The sequence below is a fragment of the Octopus bimaculoides genome, chromosome 6, assembly GCF_046866305.1.
Source record: "Octopus bimaculoides isolate indiv1 chromosome 6, ASM4686630v1, whole genome shotgun sequence".
In the NCBI taxonomy this organism is placed as follows: Eukaryota; Metazoa; Mollusca; class Cephalopoda; order Octopoda; family Octopodidae; genus Octopus; species Octopus bimaculoides.
Genome location: NC_142933.1, coordinates 7,698,246 through 7,717,913, shown reverse-complemented (window position 1 = coordinate 7,717,913; position 19,668 = coordinate 7,698,246). Strand labels below are relative to the sequence as shown.

General features: G+C 40.8%; 1 protein-coding gene across 1 annotated transcript in view; it reads right to left on the bottom strand.

Moving 5' to 3' along the window:
- Nucleotides 1-1,172: 1,172 nt before the first annotated feature.
- Nucleotides 1,173-19,668, bottom strand: part of LOC106873759 (mitochondrial import inner membrane translocase subunit TIM50) — a 36,794-nt gene continuing 18,298 nt past the window's right edge. Inside the window, exons 8-10 of the mRNA XM_014921261.3 lie at nt 19,257-19,413; nt 4,616-4,719; nt 1,173-1,277 (exon numbers count right to left, since the gene is read on the bottom strand). Of these exons, the coding sequence (XP_014776747.1) occupies nt 1,272-1,277; nt 4,616-4,719; nt 19,257-19,413 (267 nt within the window). The 3' untranslated portion in view covers nt 1,173-1,271. The remainder of the gene's footprint in view (nt 1,278-4,615; nt 4,720-19,256; nt 19,414-19,668) is intronic.

Below are 19,668 nucleotides of genomic sequence, written 5' to 3'. Positions count from 1 at the left end.
AATTTAGAGAAATAAGCTATTTTTTTTATTAAACATAACTAGTGTGGGAACTTTTTGATGCCACCTTGAATGTAATTGTGGGTATATGTACGTACGACAGTATGTGAATGAATTGTGTATGGGTGTAACCAAGATTTCAATCAGGGTGGGGAGGTGGATCTCAATTGTTAAAGTAGATCCACCATTAGCCTACTAATTGATGTGAAACACAAAATTAAAATAAATGTTAGATAATAATTATATTTGCCTGGAACAGAATATAGGGTACTGTGCATGCGCGTGTGTGTGTGTGTGTGTGTTTGTGTGTGTGAAATTAAGTGTAAACTATTATAATCAGAACACAAAGCCGAGTGTCTTGAGAAAGCTGTGACAGTGACTTCTCTTGAGAAAAGCCGACTTAAATGATCAAACAAAAGAAAAAAAGGTGCCACACCATTTTCTATAGTCAGTCACAGATTTATGAAGAAGTCAGTTATGGATGACCAATCATAGCATACGCACACGTGTGTAGATCTTTTATCTTGTACTTGTTTCAGTCATTCGACTGTGGCCATGCTGCAGCACTGCCTTGAAGGGTTTTAGCTGAACAAAGGGACTTATTTTTTTAAGCTTTGTAGTTATTCTATCACTTTTTTTTTTGCCAAACTGCTAAGTTACAGGGACATAAACACACCAACACCACTTGTCAAGCAGTGGGTGGGGGACAAACACAGACACAAACACACGCATACATAAATATATATACACATACATACATAAACACACACACACACACGCACAATGGGATTCTTTCAATTTCTTTCTACCAAATCCACTCACAACGCTTTGGCCAGTACAAGACACTTGCCCAAATGGCATACAGTGGAACTGAACCTAGAACCATGTGCTTGAGAAACAAACTTCTTACTACACAGGCACGCCTGTGCATATATATATATATATATATATATAATCATCATCATCGTTTAATGTCCGCTTTCCATGCTAGCATGGGTTGGACGATTTGACTGAAGACTGGTGAACCAGATAGCTGCACCAGGCTCCAATCTTGTCTATATATATGTGTGTATATATATATATATATATATATATATATATATATATATATATATATATATATACACACACATAACTGTATGCACGTATGTATGTATATATGGGAGGTAGTGATGAGGTGAGGTGTGAGAGAAATTGTAAAGAAGTCACAGATTTCAATAACCTTGCTGTGGTTTTGTTCCTTTGTCGGTGAGTCGTTTCTTGTTGATGTTTAACTAAGTCTACAATGAGAAACAAGGTGAATGGAAGGTGAAAGGTGAGATTACCCAAGAAAGAAAGAAAGAAAGAAATGGTGTGGGTAGCAGAAGGGGTTGGTTTGTCGGTTGGTTGGTTTGTCGGTTGGTTGGTTTGTCGGTTGGTTGGTTAGTCGGTTGGTTGGTTGGTTAGTCGGTTGGTTGACTGATGTAACTAAAGCAGAAACTAGTAAGACTGTCTGAACATAAGTGATTGCTGTTCATCAGAGAAGTACACTATACACAAATATATTATCGTTTACCATTCCATGTTGGCCTGGGTTTGATGGTTTGGCTGAAACTCGTAAGCTGGAGAGCTGCACCAGGTTCCAGTTTGATTTGCCATGGTTTCTCCAGCTGGATGACCTTCCAAGAGTGCTTTTTACATGCCAGTTAATTGACACCAGTGGAGGTGCAATAGCCCAGTGGTAAGGGCAGCGAACTCGCGGTCATAGGATCGCGGTTTCGATTCCCAGACCGGGCGTTGTGAGTGTTTATTGAGCGAAAAAAAAACACCTAAAGCTCCACGAGGCTCCGGCAGGGGATGGTGGCGAACCCTGCTGTACTCTTCCACCACAACTTTCTCTCACTCTTACTTCCTGTTTCTGTTGTGCCTGTAATTCAAAGGGTCAGCCTTGTCACACTCTGTGTCATGCTGAATATCCCCGAGAACTACGTTAAGGGTACACGTGTCTGTGGAGTGCTCAGCCACTTGCACGTTAATTTCACGAGCAGGCTGTTCCGTTGATCGGATCAACTGGAACCCTTGACGTCGTTCCAACAACAATTGACACCAGCATCAGCCACAGAGTCTTCACAAGCACAGCATATCACCAAAGGTCTCAGTCACTTGTCATTGCCTCTGTGAGGCCCAACGTTCATAGAACATGCTTCACCACCTTGTCCCATGTCTTCCTGGGTATACCTCTACCATAGGTTCGCTCCACAGTTAGAGATTGGTGCTTCTTTACACAGCTGTCCTCATCCATACACATCACATGACCATACCAGCACAGTTGTCACTCTTGCACATCACATCTGATGCCTCTTATGCCTGACTTTTCTCTCACGACGCTTACACTGTATCGTACATGCACAATGACACTACACATCCAGCAAAGCATACTAGCTTCATTTCTTTCAACTAAATGCATGTCCTTGGCAACATACATGCATTCATCTATATTTGTAATAATAAAATCAAAATGACTATTAGGTTTGACTTTATTATAACTAGTACGACCTGATGCCAGTACAAATCAGCCAGTCTTGACTCCACTTATGAGCAGACCCTAACAACAATTCAACGTAGTTTGTTATATTTGACTCAAGTCAAAAATTCTGGTACTATGCACCACTTCTTAACACATCATCATCATCATCATTTAACGTCCGTTTTCCATGCTGGTATGGGTTGGGTGGCTTGACAGGAGCTGACAAGTCAAAGAGCTGTGCCAGGCCCCAATTGTTTTTTTTGGCATTGTTTTTATGGCTGGATGCTCATCCTAACGCCAACCACTTTACAGAGTGTACTGGGTACTTTTTCTGCACAGGTACTTTTTACCTGGCACAGCACCAGAGATTTTTATGTGGCACCGGCACCAGCTGGGTCACCCACTACACTCTCGGAGTGGTTGGCATTAGGAAGGGCACCCAGCTGTAGAAACTCTGCCAAATCAGGACTGGTGAAGCAGATGGCTACACCAGGCTCCAATCTGATTTGGCAGAGTTTCTACAGCTGGATGCCCTTCCTAACGCCAACCACTCCAAGAGTGTAGTGGGTGCTTTTACGTGCCACCTGCACGAGGGCCAGTCAGGTGGTACTGGCAACAGCCACGCTCAAAATGGTGTATTTTATGTGCCACCTGCACAGGAGCCAGTCCATTGACACTGACAACGATCTCGCTCGAATGTCTTTTCATGTGCCAGGAAAGCGACGCTGGTAACGATCACGCTCAAATGGTGCTATTTATGTGCCACCGGTACAGAAGCCAGACAGCTGCTCTGGCAACAATCACGCTCAGACGGTGCTCTTTGCACTCCACTGATACAGGTGCCATCACAATTTCGCTTTCGCTTGCCCCAACAGGTCTTCACAAGCCGAGTTTAGTGTCCAATGAAGGAGACGTTGGCATGGGTGCCAGTCGTCGAACTAAACCAAAAACAGACAAGAGAACCTGGTTTGGCTCCCGGCCTTGTCAGCTGCTGGTACACCATCCATTGCATACTAGCGCAGAAAACGAATGTTAAATGATGATATCATTTAATGTCCCTTTTCCCATGCTGGTATGGGTAGGACGGTTTGACAGGAACAGGCAAAGTTAGAAAACTACATCAAGTTCTACAGTCTGTTTCGAATTGGCTTCTACAGCTGGATGCCCTTCCTAACACCAACCAATTTACTCTCCACGTGGCACCAGCAGCAGTGTGGTTACCAAGTAACTTGCAGGACAAGACTTCACAAATTGGGGGGGGGGGGGTAGCCTTGAGGGACAGAGAAGGTGTCTTGCATTATAAGAGAAACCTGGTGAAGATGTGATGGACAAGGGGCAGGAGCCCGTCCAACCAAGTTACAGGGTGATGCATATAGTGGAGTGGACAGGGCACTGGAGATATCTTTGCTGTGTTACAGCTATATATGTATATATGCATATGGTGTATGCATGCATGTATGTCCACATGATTAGCCATGCACACACACACAGGTCTGCATGTGGCATTTTTGTATTTGTACAGAAAAAGCATAGATACATTGAGTTATTTCCCTTGGCTCAGTTTTTTTTTCTTATGCATGTGGTCATCGTGTTCATAATCGTGTGCGCGTGTGTGTGTGTTTGTATTTCCATAGGTATGTATGTATGTGTGTGTGTCCAGCAGTGATACTGGGTTATTTCCCTTTGTTCCTGGAGTCCAGGACACGAGCTATCAAATGGGTTGAAATCAACCACCAGACATATTTCCCTTTGTCAGATTCATCTAAGAAATGGTCAAAGGACAAAGGACTCGAAACAGAGTGAGGAAATTCTATAAACTTGAAACTACAAAGTGAGGCATATAAACCTCCCATATTCTACATAGCCATTAATGTGGCATCAGTAAATTTAGGCAGGTGATAACAGTGTCTTCATGAAGCTATTTTAGATTCTCTTTCTTCCATTACCTTCATGGTTTAGGCTGATAGACACTGTATCCTTGGGATGGTCTTTTGTTGACCCCTACATATAAGCCCACACATTGACTATTTACTCCAATTTCTGCCATTGCCCAGTGTCATTTCAAACAGGAATGGACCAAGTTATTCTGATAAAGGTGATATAATCACTTACCTGAAGTAATCGCTGGTTTTCTCGAAACCTTTCGATTGGATCATCAAATTGGTTATAATGCTGTAGAACTGACCGTACATCCTCAACGCCAGACATTGACAAAGCTGTAAGAAATAATGGATTATATTTTTTACTCATAAACATACAAATTTACAGGAGACAGACATAAGATAATATAATACGCTCATGCTTTTCCCAGGAGTATCAATAATATAAGTGATGAGTTCTAGCGCCATCTGGAAATTGCAGCTGAGATTCTTGGTGTGGTTCACTGCAAAACTTATCTGCTACTCCACAATGCCCGCTAAATCTGTAAAAACTCTGGTTTTTTGTCACAGGTCCAAATCTTTTGTGGGATAGATGTATCAAATTGACTGTATGTAACCCTGGTGTGAATGAACATCTAAATCAAACCCAGTTTGATTTGAACTTGAAATGACAAGTGACAACTAGAGGATATTTAATTCATCACTACAGTGATTCTCTGCTGAAGAGGCATATTGGAAAATGTTAGGAACAAAGAACCAAATCAGAGAAATGGGAAAACAAAACAAAATTAGCAAACAAACTAAAGTGTGCATTCAATTAAAAGAGATAAATCTACAGAAAATTAGCAGTAAACGATTACGTCTGTGTTGTTTACTGTTTAATAAATGGTGGGATTACTTCTTTGCTTGGAAACATGTAAAAGATGGTGTATAGGTAGTTGACCATAGAAAATTGTGTCCCAACATTGGCAGCTGGTCAATAGAAAACTGTGTCCTTGCAAGCATGCACAAGTAGATGTTAAAACAATGCAGCTGATCACACACACACACACAATGGCCTTCTTTCAGTTTCTGTCTATCAGGTCCATTCCCAAGGCTTTGGTTAGCTAGGGGTTATATTAAAAGACACTTCTCCAAGGTGTCGCACAGCAAGACTGAACCCAAAACCATGTGCATCAGCTCTGAAACTTTTAACTACACAGCTATATAAGAGGCACAAAGGTAACGGATATTTATATATTATATTCAAGTTAGCTTACACGATTCTTGTAAGGTTGGAGAGTCATAGATCCAGAGTACAACAATCCCATTTATTAATTGATCCCATAATTGATCAATTGAATAAAATAGAAAACAAATTAAACTTCATTTATTACAGGAACGATTAACAAATGTGACTATTTTACTAGGAAACTCTTCAGCCTTAGCCGGAAGAAAAGAAATAAACACCCACTACTTTTGTGCCCTTTTTTATAATACTCCGTAATGACATACCAATTTTACTTGGTGACTAAACTTCAGATTTACAAATTGAACTGGTGATGGTTTGATAAAGTACAGATTACCTGGATTTCTGTCTGTTAAAGGTCAATTTTGCTAGCCTTTGTTAGTTTATTTTTTGTCACAGAAAGCTTATAAAGTATTTCACCCAGATCCTTAATCCCTTTGTCATATGTTAAATGTACATACATACATATTATACACAGACATGGTATATATTTATTTAGAAACATGTGCTAAACTTACAGAATATTCTTTCTTTTTCTCTATCTTACCCTATTTCATACTTTTACGTCCCCCCCCTCTTCCTATTCATGTCTTTATTCTCCCACACTATCTTTCACTCGCTCCCTCACACATCAATCAATCAATCAATCCTCTTATTTTCACCCTTAATTTTTCTACCTAAACAATGCAGTGTGCACAATTTCTCTTCCCTCCTTTCTTTATCTTCCTGTGACATTATCATCATCACTTAACATCCATCTTCCATGCTATAGAAATCCACCTATATATTGAAAGAAATCATAAAATCTCTCTCGCCACTGATATTTCAGGGTGTGCATTTGTGTGTGAGTTTATTCTTTTCTTACTTTTATCCCATTTTAATGATTGCCTGAGAATCTCCTTCTCTGTCACACTCTTTTCTTTCCTTATCTTATCCCCTCCTACTCCTGTTCAGAGTGAGCAAGACAGGAGACAGAAAGAGAGAGAAAGAGGAAGAAAGAAATGTGTGTGATGGTGTACTTTCCAATTGGCCGCACTGACCCAACACAACATGTTATTCATATGGAAAAGTACCCATGCTGGGGCCAGGTAGAAAAGCACCCATGCCAGTGCTACATAATAGCACCCAGTCTAAAAACATACAGTTTCGTTATTGAAATCTCAAAGCTACAAGACAAATGCATGATTAATTGCAAAACAATGTGAACCGATAAGCAATGTACTTGACAGAGCAATCTGAATGCTGAAGAGCTAAGAAACTCTGTTCTTTAATGAAATCCAAATAGATTAAATATTCCTTACTCTTTTACTTGTTTCAGTCATTTGACTGCGGCCATGCTGGAGCACCGCCTTTAGTCGAGCAAATCGACCCCGGACTTATTCTTTGTAAGCCTAGTACTTGTTCTATCGTTTCTCTTTTGCCGAGCCACTAAGTTACGGGGACGTAAACACACCACCATCGGTTGTCAAGCGATGTTGGGGAGACAAACACAGACACACAAACATATACACACACATGCACATTATATATATATATATATATATATATATATACATATATACGACAGGCTTCTTTCAGTTTCCGTCTACCAAATCCACTCATTAGGCTTTGGTTGGCCCAAGGCTATAGAAGACACTTGCCCAAGGTGCCACCCAGTGGGAATGAACCCAGAACCATGTGGTCGGTAAGCAAGCTACTTACCACACAGCCACTCTTGCACCTATAAATTGAAAACATTTTCTCTATTTTTGTCTAATACATGACTTCATGTATTATTGTTGTTGCAGTTTAGTCCGAGATGAGCCTCAACTGAGCGAACCGAGTATCAAAGGCCCTCCACCATGGCCATCCTGCCTTTTTTCAAGATTAGTGGTAAAGGTATTTGGCTCATGATCACAAGGTCAGGAGCTCGATTCCTGGTGACACGTTGTGCACTTCAGCTGGCAAAAATGAGTTCTACCTGTATTTGAAAGGGCCAGAATTGTCACATTCTGTGTAAGCTGAATCTCTTTGAGAACTACATTAGGGGTACCCATGTCTGTGGAGTACTCAGCTACTTGCGCATGTTAATTTCATGAGCAGGCTGTTCCATTGACCGAATCAACTGGAACACTTGTCATAGTAACCAACAGAACCCCGTCAAATCTAGAACTAAATTATTCAAATGGTCCCTCTCTTTTTCAAGTGCCAAAATGTGATATATGAAATATTTGGCTGCTGTTTCTAACAGGCTGCTTCATTGGCCAGGAGTCCCATGGTGAGGGCTCCCTGCTGCAACTAGATTATTCACAACAATGAGATTGAGTTTAATGTAAGAGAAAACAAGGAATGAGCAGAGTGGAAGGAGAAGATGACCCTAATAAATGGTATTACTTGATATCTCTTAATTACTAATAGGGTTATTAGTGAAACAATACAGGAGGGAAAAAGCCAAACACATAAGAACTATAACAAAAAATCTCCCCCATTTATTATGAGGGAGTTAACCCTTCCTAAATTACCAGAGTCTGTTTGTCATAAAAATTAGAAAGAAAATGTCAAAATAGCAATTTGTGTAACAGCAGAACTGTGGGATTTTGTAGACTCATCAAATAAAGAAATAGAATATATTCCATAGACCCCTTTAAAAGCTATTCAGAAGTTGATGAATGAATTATGCGAAAAGGGAAATTTATCCAAAAATAAATAAGAATAAAAAGAAACAAACATGTGATTGGTCAGATTTGTTTGACGAATTTGGAATTTAATGAAACTAAAGGAAAAATCAAAATAAAATAAATTTAAAAATAAAGTTTTCTGTTAATACTCTCCATTTCAGTATTGCTAGAAATAGCAGTCAAATATACATAGAAATAATATGTTAGCTAATGTGACCTTTGACAGCACCAACAGTGATAGGTTGGTCACAACTAGAATGTCATTGATTGTAGGTGCGCTCAGTCAGAACTTACTTGGAGTTAAATATCAACAACAATAATTAACGATTAGAAATCATTAAGACTAGACATCACTTAAAGAGATGTGGCCTATTTTACAACATTGGTGCCAGCCTCAATTTCATGGGAAGGGAGAATGGGTGTTTAAGACTTTTCTATTTTACTCTCAGAGGCATCAGCCACGTAAATAAAGTGAAATGGTTTCAACCAAGAATTAAATGTGGGTTCCAAACCCCATTTGACACCCTTGTATGCTTCATCTTCTCTAAAGAATTTAACAAGTGAAATGGCAGGATCATTAAGGTGTAACAAAGAATCATCATCATCATTTAACGTCTTCTTTCTATGCTAGCATGGGTTGGACGATTTGACTGAGGACTGGTGAAACCAGATGGCTACACCAGGCTCCAATCTGATTTGGCAGAGTTTCTACAGCTGGATGCCCTTCCTAACACCAACCACTCTGAGAGTGTAGTGGGTGCTTTTACGTGTCACCCGCACAAAGGCCAGTCAGGTGGTACTGGCAGCGGCCAGGCTCGAAATGGTGTATTTTACGTGCCACCTGCACAGGGGCCAGTCCAGGGGCACTGGCAATGAACTCACTCAAATGACATTTCATGTGCCAATGAATTCAAATAGCATCACAAACTTTGTTAGGGTCAATACCAGCCCAGCCGAGCCCTAAGGGTCAATTCTCTCTTTGTATTGTACCAGTAATTCAAAAGGACCATTCTAATCAAGTGATGCTGGTTCAATCTGCGAATTATGTTAAGGATACATGTGTCTGTAGAAGCCTCAACCATTTACATGCTAATTTCACAAGAAGAAGGAATTCAAATGGTTGAGCTCACTGTCAAGACTCATAGAGAATCCAGCACCTTTAAGAATATTGGAGTGGAAGAGTTAACTTCGGTAGTGTTAAAATTCTGATGGGTATACTGAGCTTTGTATATTTTAACCCCAGTGTCACTTTGATGGCATGCATTGCTCTCTCACTCAATAATGATAATGTAAAGCAAAGTCGACCACAGCAGAATTTGAACTCAGAATGTGAAGACAGACGAATTACTAGTAAGCATTTTGCCCAGCATGCTAATGATTCTACCAGCTCACCACCTTAATAATAATAATGATGATGATATTAATGATAATAATAATAATGGTGATGATGATGATGCCAGAGAGCTGAAGAGATTGTGGAAGATTAAGACACCAATTATTCCTGTAGTAATTGGTGCATTTGGCACAACACCCAAAATGCTACGTAAAAGACTGAAAGAAATTGGAATTGAATCTCGTATGGATGACTTGCAGGAATGTACCATTGTATATTCTGTAAGAATTCTAAGGAAGATTCTTGAGATTTGAGGAGACTAGTTGTCATCTAATCTCAAGATAAAATACCTGTTAATGAAATCAGTATACACTAACGTGATAATGCAGTTCTATATTTAAGAGATGAAGAATTATGGATATTATTTACATTTGACGGATATTTGTTCTCATCTTGTTTGTTGTTAACACGTTTCGGCTGGTATACCCTCCAGCCTTCATCAGGTGTCTTGGGGAAATTTTGAACCTGGGTTCTCATTCCTAAGGTATTTTTCATGTTATTATTATTCTGGTCACTGCCTTGAATTGAACTTGGAATCTTGGGGCTAGTAGCCCACGCTCTTAACTACTATGCCATATGCCCGTGGGCAATTATGGAGTGAATTTTAGGGTTTATAAATTTAATATCTTTTTTTTGGGGGGGGGGCTATAAATCTAAAGAAGGATAGGAAAATATTAGATTTATAAGCCCTAAAATTCACTCCATAATTGCCCACGGGGATATGGCATAGTAGTTAAGAGCGTGGGCTACTAGCCCCAAGATTCCGAGTTCAATTCCAAGCAGTGACCTGAATAATAATAATAATAGCAATAATAACAACAACAACAACAACAACATCGAAAAAAATACCTTAGGAATGAGAACCCAGGTTCGAAATTTCCCCAGGACACCTGATGAAGGCTGGAGGTATATCAGCCAAAACGTTGAGGACAAATATCCGTCAAATGTAAATAATGTATATGACACTGGGTAAAACATTCACACCACAAACATAAACAAAAGAGGCTCTATTTGGTTGCTTGACCTGTTAGAAATAACAGCAAAACCGCCCTGAAATCATACCCAATTGTCTTTTTAAAACTTTAAAAAAAGACACATTGGAAAATAGAGCCCGAGATAAAAATAAATAAATAAATAAAGCACAGGTTAATTAAGTTTGGAACAACTTTAATCATAAATCTGTTCAATCAAGACTGAGCAACAAGAACTATGGAGTTTAAAAACCAATTAGTTACTTGAGATGATAGGGTTTCACACTATCATGTAGTGTATACCATATAAGGTTACACAATGCTTCACTGTTCCAAACGAGTTGTGGTGGTGGTGGTGAGGAAGAGGATGTGGTAGTAGAGGTTGGGTGAATAAATGATGATGCAAAATCTAGTTTATATTCTTGGATGTGAAAGAGAAATTTATATGTTCCCCAGGGAGACATAGGTTAAACAGGTTTATATGAATTAAAAGAGACATCAATTAGACAGGTTTGTATTAATTAAAGATATACATTGCTAAGTGGGGAACGGAGGAGGGGTAGTGTTCCAGTTGGCTGAACTTACGTGCAGTTAATTTATCATGGTATCAAATGAAATAGATTGAATGCAACAAGTAGGGGAAGGATAACTTTGCACAAAGTGAACTTTGTAGCCTAGATTTTCTGTCCAAGATCGGACATCACAGAAATTGCATTTGTTGGGTTTTTTTTTGTTTTTTTTTGCAGTTTAATAATTGTACCGGTGCCGTGTAAAAAGCACTTGTGCCAGTGCCACAAAGTGTTAATATATTTAATGCAGTGAGCAGGAAAATGCTAATCAGAAAATAATTACTCCAAGGACAAATATTATTCTAGTTACTTCACAAAAGTACAAGAAACAACTACGAGTGTCTATGTTTATCTTATCTGAATTCTCCAGAGAAACAGAGACCTTACAATAATACTTTACCAAAATTATGATGAGAGAATCACTGAATAAAAGCATAATACTGTACACTAATTAATATGGAAAATTAATAAATTTCAGATAATTACAGTTGAAAAACTACTCAGAGACACCACTATTTTAGTAGGGGGGGGGGGGGTATCTTCTTTTATCCTGAAATACGTGTATACACCCCTTACCTAGTTTTCTGTCTTCAATCATATTGTTTACATAGACGTATTCTTATACAAAACATCATAACTTTCAGTTCTGGCTCTGAATTTTACAGAAAATCTGTAGAAATAAACTTAGAAATAATAATGCACGTGATATGATGTGCTTGCGAAGACCTGTTGAGTCAAATGAAATCGAAATCATAGTCATGGCTAGTGCCACCTGACTGGCACCAGCGCTGGTGGCACATAATAGGCACTATTCGAGTGTGGGTTGATGCTAGTGCCGTCTGACTGGCTCCCCATACTGGTGACATGTAAAAAGCACCATGCAAACGTGGTCGATGCTAGTGCCCCCTGATGGGCACCCATGCTGGTGGCATGTAAAAAAAACACCATGTGAATGTGGTCAATGCCAGTGCCCCCTGACTGGCTCCTGTGCTGGTGGCACGTAAAATCACCCACTACACCCTCGGAGTGGTTGGTGTTAGGAAGGGCATCTAGCTGTAGAAACCTTGCCAGATCAGATTGGAGCCTGGTGCAGCCTACTGGCTTGCCAGTCCTTAGTCAAACCGTCCAACCCATGCCAACCATGGAAAGTGGACGTTAAGCAACGATGATGATGATGTCAAGCAGGTGGAAAACACATTTCCAGTTATCCTGGTTTTATTTACAGACACTAATGAAACACTTATCAAATACACAGTCCATAGGTTGGAATGGTCTGGTTCAGGAGAGCATCACACCAGACTTCTTGTGAAGTTCAACATCCTAAATATCCTAGATTCCAGTCTTCACCATTTCTTCCCACTGTTCCATAACTCTGCCTCCTTGCCGATTTCCTCAACTCTCACCCTTCACGGAACTCCCAGACCTGCACCTCTTCATAGTCTCCTCTTACACTCTTCACCAAATTCCTCCCACTCCCAGTTTGTCTCTCAGCTCAGTTTATGTTCCATTGTTCATGGACCCTAACCGTACAAAATCCGGTAGAGCATTCTTACCGGATTTCTGTCCAACATTTATGCAATAATCACATTTCAGCACACAGGACTCACTGTCATGCAGTATTCCATTTCATACACAAGCATCATACAATCTACCCTTCATGAGAACACCCTAAACTCTTCCCACTTCACCCTTATTCTGGCTACTATGTGTCCAGCCCACCCACACACAGCTACTGCCAACACCAGGAAGCCAACCCAGGTGCACATGTCGACAGTTGTAATCAGCAACGTGAATTGGTTGGTGACTCAAAGCAGAAGAGAACCATTGGGAAATACACAGCTATTAATCATGGCCATATCCCAACGACAATGAGTCAACACTGTGAGAAAGCAATAATTACAAAGACACATTACCATTTCACACAGGCATCAACGATTTCTTTATAAAAGCTCATATAACACTCACGTGTGTGTGTGGATTGGTGGGTAGGGTGTTGCACTTCCAATTGCAAGACTATGGTTTTAATTCCCAGACCAAGTGGTACATTGGGTTCTTGAGCAAAACACTGTTTCACACTGCTTCGTCATCATCATCATCATCATCATCGTTTAACGTCTATTTTCCATGCTGGCATGGGTTGGACAGTTCAACTGGGGTCTGGGAAGTCAGGAGGCTGCACCAGGTTCTAGTCTGATCTGGCAGTATTTCCCACAGCTGGATGCCCTTCCTAACGCCAACCACTCCAAGAGTGTAGTGGGTGCTTTTTACATGCCACCAGCACAGAAGCCAGTCAAGGTGACGCTGGCATCGGCCACGTTCGGATGGTGCTTTTTACATGCCACTGGCACAGGGATAACAACCACAATGACCAGTAAGAAGGCTGTCATGATTTAGTGTCCATTCTACACAATACACAAGTTTTCTTTCTCCATCATTAATAACGTATGCTAACAGACGCTTATGTTGTACATCTTTTATAGATATGATGCCTTCAGGCCTCTGTAATTCTATGTTGCTTGGCAAGTATCCATTACTGAACAAACAGCTAGACTACCATACAACTACACACTCATCATGTACATCATCAACTCACACTCGATTTTCTCTTATATTATCACTAAGATGAAAGGCAAAGTTAACCTCAGTGGGAATTGAACACAGAATTTACCTCAATACTGCAAAATAGTTTGCTTAGCACCTCACCAAGTCTTCACCTCCCACACACTCTCTCTTTCAAGTGGAGACAACTAATGAAAAGTCTGATATGTAAAAAATGTGTTGCTACTCTGACAACAACACCTGAAGTTATTCTTATCTTTTACCAGACAGCAAATCACTTAAATTAGTGTGTCGCTGTTAGCACAGTTTCTGGTCAACTCCATTTTAACAAATGTAGATAATGAGAAGCAGGACAATCACAAATTTAGACGTCATTAGACTCTCTTCCCAACTGGAAAACTCACATCTTTATAACAAGACTAAGTATTTACATTATTTACATTTGACGGATATTTGTCCTCATCTTGTTTGTTAAGACAATGTTTCAGCTGACATACCCTCCAGCCTTCATCAGGTGTCTTGAGGAAATTTCGAACTTGGGTTCTCATTCCTAAGGCATTTTACGATGTTGTTATTATTATTATTATTATTATTATTATTATTATTATTATTCAGGTCACTGCCTGGAATCAAACTCGGAATCTTGGGGTTAGTAGCCCGCGCTCTTAACCACTATGCTATATGCCCATGGAGGGTATATCAGCCAAAACATTGTGTTAACAAACAAGATGAGGACAAATATCTGTCAAATGTAAATAATTCCTCATCTCTTAAAAATAGAACTGTAAGACTAAGTATGATTGCAAACACATAGTAACTTCTTGCTGTTGTTGGTTAGTCTTAGGTTCACTTTGAATGAGTAGATCTATAATCAAAGGGACACACCCATGGCTATCATTTCATATTTTCTTGACATAGTATATCACAGGATACATAATTCACTACGGCCTTCTTTTATTATCGATAGAGTATTTTTTGAGGGGGAAACTTAGCTACTCTGTTTAGGAGTCTTGACAATGTAGTTTCAAATACACAATATTTGAGTGGAAAAAAGGATAAGACTATTGCAAACAGAATTCTTTTGATCATAAATCTGCTCAGCTAGAACTGATCATCATCATCGTCATCATTTAACATCTGCTTTCCATGCATCCATGTGTTGGGCAGATTGACTGAGGACTGGCAAGCCAGTAGGCTGTGCCAGACTCCAATCTGATTTGGCAAAGTTTCCACAGCTGGATGCCCTTCCTAACGCCAACCACTCCGAGAGTGTAGTGGGTGCTTTTTATGGGCTGCTGGCATGAGGGCCAGTCAGGCAGCACTGGCATTGGCTATGCTCGAATGGTGCAAAGAGGAAGACTGTCTGTGCAGGGCAAAAGGATCTGGATGACCAATAACATCGGAAGACACGGTAGAACGGATTCACCAAAAACTCTTGCGAATCCCCAAGAAGTCCATAAGAAGAACAAGTCTGGAAACCCAAATTCCTCCAATGACAGTTTGGTGTGTCCTGAGGAAACACTTCCTAATGAAACCCTACAAGATGCAGCCCGTTCAGGCCATAGTGGCAGATGACAAGCGAAAGTGCAAACATGGGGTTGTGAAGGGCCTGGTCTATGTCCCCCACTCTTCCTGCAAACCTAGAGGAACTCAAGCAGAGAATCACTACCGCACTGGAGACTGTTACCGAAGACATGCTGCAGCGTGTTTGGGAGGAGCTGGACTACCGACTTGACATGTGCCATGTCTTGTGTGCGCATACTGAACATTTGTGAAATCTTTCTTGGAATCCACATACCTCTGAATTTCTCATTCAAATTCGGAGGAATAAATCTTATGTTGCTCAACATTAAGCCTGTTTAGTTTCATTTGCTTTGACTGTGTAGTTTCTGTGATATTTACATCTCAAATGATATATATCTTCCAGTGTTTCATCATCATCATCATCGTTTAACGTCCGCTTTCCATGCTAGCATGGGTTGGATGATTTGACTGAGGACTGGCAAACCAGATGGCTACACCAGGCTCCAATCTGATCTGGCAGAGTTTCTACAGCTGGATGCCCTTCCTAATGCCAACCACTCTGAGAGTGTAGAGGGTGCTTTTACATGCCACCGGCACGAAGGCCAGTCAGGAGGTACTGGCAACGGCCACGCTCAAAATGGTGTATTTTATGTGCCACCTGCACAGGAGCCAGCAAGTGATGGCTATGAGGGCTGCCTCATGCTCCAGTGTCTGCTTTGACAGGGATTCTATGGCTTGATGCCTTTCCTAAAACCAACCACTTAACTGAGTGCTTTGTTTTGTGACACCTAACACTTGTGAGACGACTGCCACACAGCTCACAAGACTAAGATCTCCATTACTGAGAAGGGAGCAGCTTTGTATTAAGGGACAAGAGATTAAAGCAGTTGTCCTCAACTGATGTCCATATGACCCTTGTAGCGGGGGGGGGGGTCTATATAAGATTTTGCTGTTAAAATTCATGTGCAATAAATTGCTTTTACTTCTTCAATACATTTTGATTTTTCTCATACAATTCCTAATATTTAATTATAAAAGTGTAATGTCCATCCTTTGTCAGCACCGTCCAACCCATGCCAGCATGGACAACGGACTTAAAGGATGATGATTATGATAATAATGATGATGATGATGAATGTCATTTTTTTAAAACAGTGAATGGCTATGATTACCCATCATCATTTAATATCTCTTTTCTCATGCAGGCATGGGTTGGACAGTTTGACAGGGGCTGGCTAGGCAGAAGACTGCACCATGCTTCCTTGTCTGTTTTGGCAGGGATTTTATAGCTGGATGCCCTTCATAACACCAGGGGGTCAACAGGAAAACAATGGCTGAGAATCACTGAGTTTAAAGTGGCAACTCACATTACAAATGAAGAGGAGACGTAAGAGATCAGAGTGTTAAGTAGAGCAGTAAGAATAGTTGAGAGGGGGGGGTAAGGGTGTGTGTGTATTTGATATGTGTGTGATTGGCTGCACGAAAGTGCAGAGGACAGAGTTGTGGTCAGTGGTGATGAGGTGTCAGGGTGGATGGAGCCTGAATGGATGAGGTGGGGAGGAATATGAATGGAGAACAAAGATTGATGAATGATCAATGATAAATATAGAGTGGGGGGGAAGGTAGGGAAGGGTGAGTGATGACTGTAGAGATTTGTGGAGACAGAGACGAGTTGGGGTGGGGGGTGTTGGTGGACGTAGATGGACAGGTGATCGATAATACAAAGAAGTGCAAGGGAGAGACGAAGATCACTGACCGTGCTAAAGAGGGTGAAAAGGGGTAGAATAGTAACCAAAATCCAGCAGACAGGGAGAGGATGAGAGAGAGAGAGAGAGAGAGGAATGATGGGTGATGGGTGGGTGGGTGGTCAATGTGTATTTGACATGTCTGTGATGGCATGGATGGAAGTGCAGAGGGCAGTGTTGTCATCAGTTAATCCTGCCAATGAATTATCTGGTCGGTGAGCTGGCAGAATTGTTAGCACGTCGGGCGAAATGCTCAGTGGTATTTCATTTGCCGTTACGTTCTGAGTTCAAATTCCGCCGAGGCTGACTTTGCCTTTCATCCTTTCGGGGTCAATTGAATAAGTACCGGCTACGCACTGGGGATCGATGTAATCGACTTAATCCCTTTGTCTGTCCTTGTTTGTCCCCTCTATGTTTAACCCCCTGTGGGCAATAAAGAAATATAAAAAATTAGATGCAGGAGTGGCTGTGTGGTAAGTAGTTTGCTTACCAACCACATGGTTCTGGGTTCAATCCCACTGTGTGACACCTTGGGCAAATGTCTTCTACTATAGCCTCAGGCCGACCAAAGCCTTGTAAGTGGATTTGGTAGGCGGAAACACAAAGAAACCCGTCGTATATATATATATATATATATATATATATATATATATATATATATATATATACATGTGTGTGTGTGTGTGTGTGTGCCTGTGTTTGTACCCCCACCACCGCTTGACAACCGACGGTGGTGTCTACGTCCCCGTAACCTAGCGCTTTGGCAAAAGAGACCGATAGAATAAGTACTAGACTCACAAAGAATAAGTCCTGGGGTCAATTTGTTCGACTAAAGGCAGTGTTCCAGTCAAATGACTGGAACAAATAAATTATCTGGTTACTCAATGCCTTACATGAAAAACACCAATAAGTTAGCATCAGGAAGAGCATCCAGCGAGAAAAGAATGCTTCCAATAATTTATTCGTTCAATCCTTACAAGAATGGACAGAAAACAGAAGAATATTATGAAAAAAGTTTAAATCTCTGGAAGACCTTTTTTCTTCTCATTTGTAACTATAATGTATAGGAGGAGAATCCCTGATACAAGGTAGATCTACTCTTTAGTCTTGTTACAAACAATCTCCCTACTGCCAGTGGCACATCAAAATGGATCCAGCCCCAGCTATAAAACAGTGGCTGATGGGAACGGAATTTAGCTACATTTTTTACATTTGGTATATCAGCCGAAAACTTGTGTTAACAAACAAGATGAGGACAAATATTCCGTCAAATGTAAATAATGTACATAACTCCTCACCTCTTAAATATAGAACTGGGAATTTAGCTGCTAAAAACATGACACACACCTGTGAGAAAAACTGTTGACTTGTTCTCTTACTGCATCATCACCATCATCATCGTCGTTTAACGTCCGCTTTCCATGCTAGCATGGGTTGGACGATTTGACTGAGGACTGGTGCAAACCGGATGGCAACACCAGGCTCCAATCTAATTTGGCAGAGTTTCTACAGCTGGATGCCCTTCCTAACGCCAACCACTCAGAGAGTGTAGTGGGTGCTTTTACGTGTCACCCACATGAAAACGGCCACGCTCGAAATGGTGTCTTTTATGTGCCACCCGCACAAGAGCCAGCCCAGTGGCACTGGCAACGGTCTCGCTCGAAAACCCTACAAGGCCAGTCAGGCGGTATATGTATATATATATATATATATATATATATATATATATATATATATGTCTGTACGTATCGTCGTCGTCGTTTAACGTCCGCTTTCCATGCTAGCATGGGTTGGACGATTTGACTGAGGACTGGTGAAACCAGATGGCTACACCAGGCTCCAATCTGATTTGGCAGTGTTTCTACAGCTGGATTAGCTGGATGCCCTTCCTAAGGCCAACCACTCAGAGAGTGTAGTGGGTGCTTTTACGTGTCACCCGCACCAAGGCCAGTCAGGCGGTACTGGCAACGGCCACGCTCATCTCGCTCGAGAAACCTCATGTGTCACCCGCACAAGAGCCAGCCCAGGGGCACCAGCAACGATCCCGCTCGAAAATCCCACAACAACCCCACACAAGAGCCAGTTCAGATTAAAGAACACTGCACTCAATCGCTGGGTGCATTGAAGTGTGTCTAACCCAGGAGTAGGAAAAGGCATAACGATGATGACGAAGATGACGATATACCCTTTGAGTTTAATAAAAGAAATTAATATTTTCATCACTTACTTCTTAAGAAGTTTGCCAAGTCTATGAGTGTTCGATCATTATCATCTCCTGTCCACCGTTTTAGTAGAAATCTGTTCTGTCTTTGAAGTTTGGTTGCCTCTTCATTCCAGTCTACAATGATTACTTTGGAAAGGTCTCGATTCAAACAAGAAAGATCCTACAAAAATAAATACGGAAACACTTTTATAATATTTATTATTAAACATAACAAAGTTTCATAACAATGCACTACAAAAGCAGGGATAGAAAATGTCTTCTTAGTCTGAAATATCACAATCAGCTTTGTGTGTGTGTGTGTGTGATCATCATTTAGCATCCATTTTCCATGCTGCTATGGGTCAGACAGTTTGACTAGAACTGGTAAACCAGGGATCTGTACCTGGCTCCAATCTGATTTTAGCTTGGTTTCTAG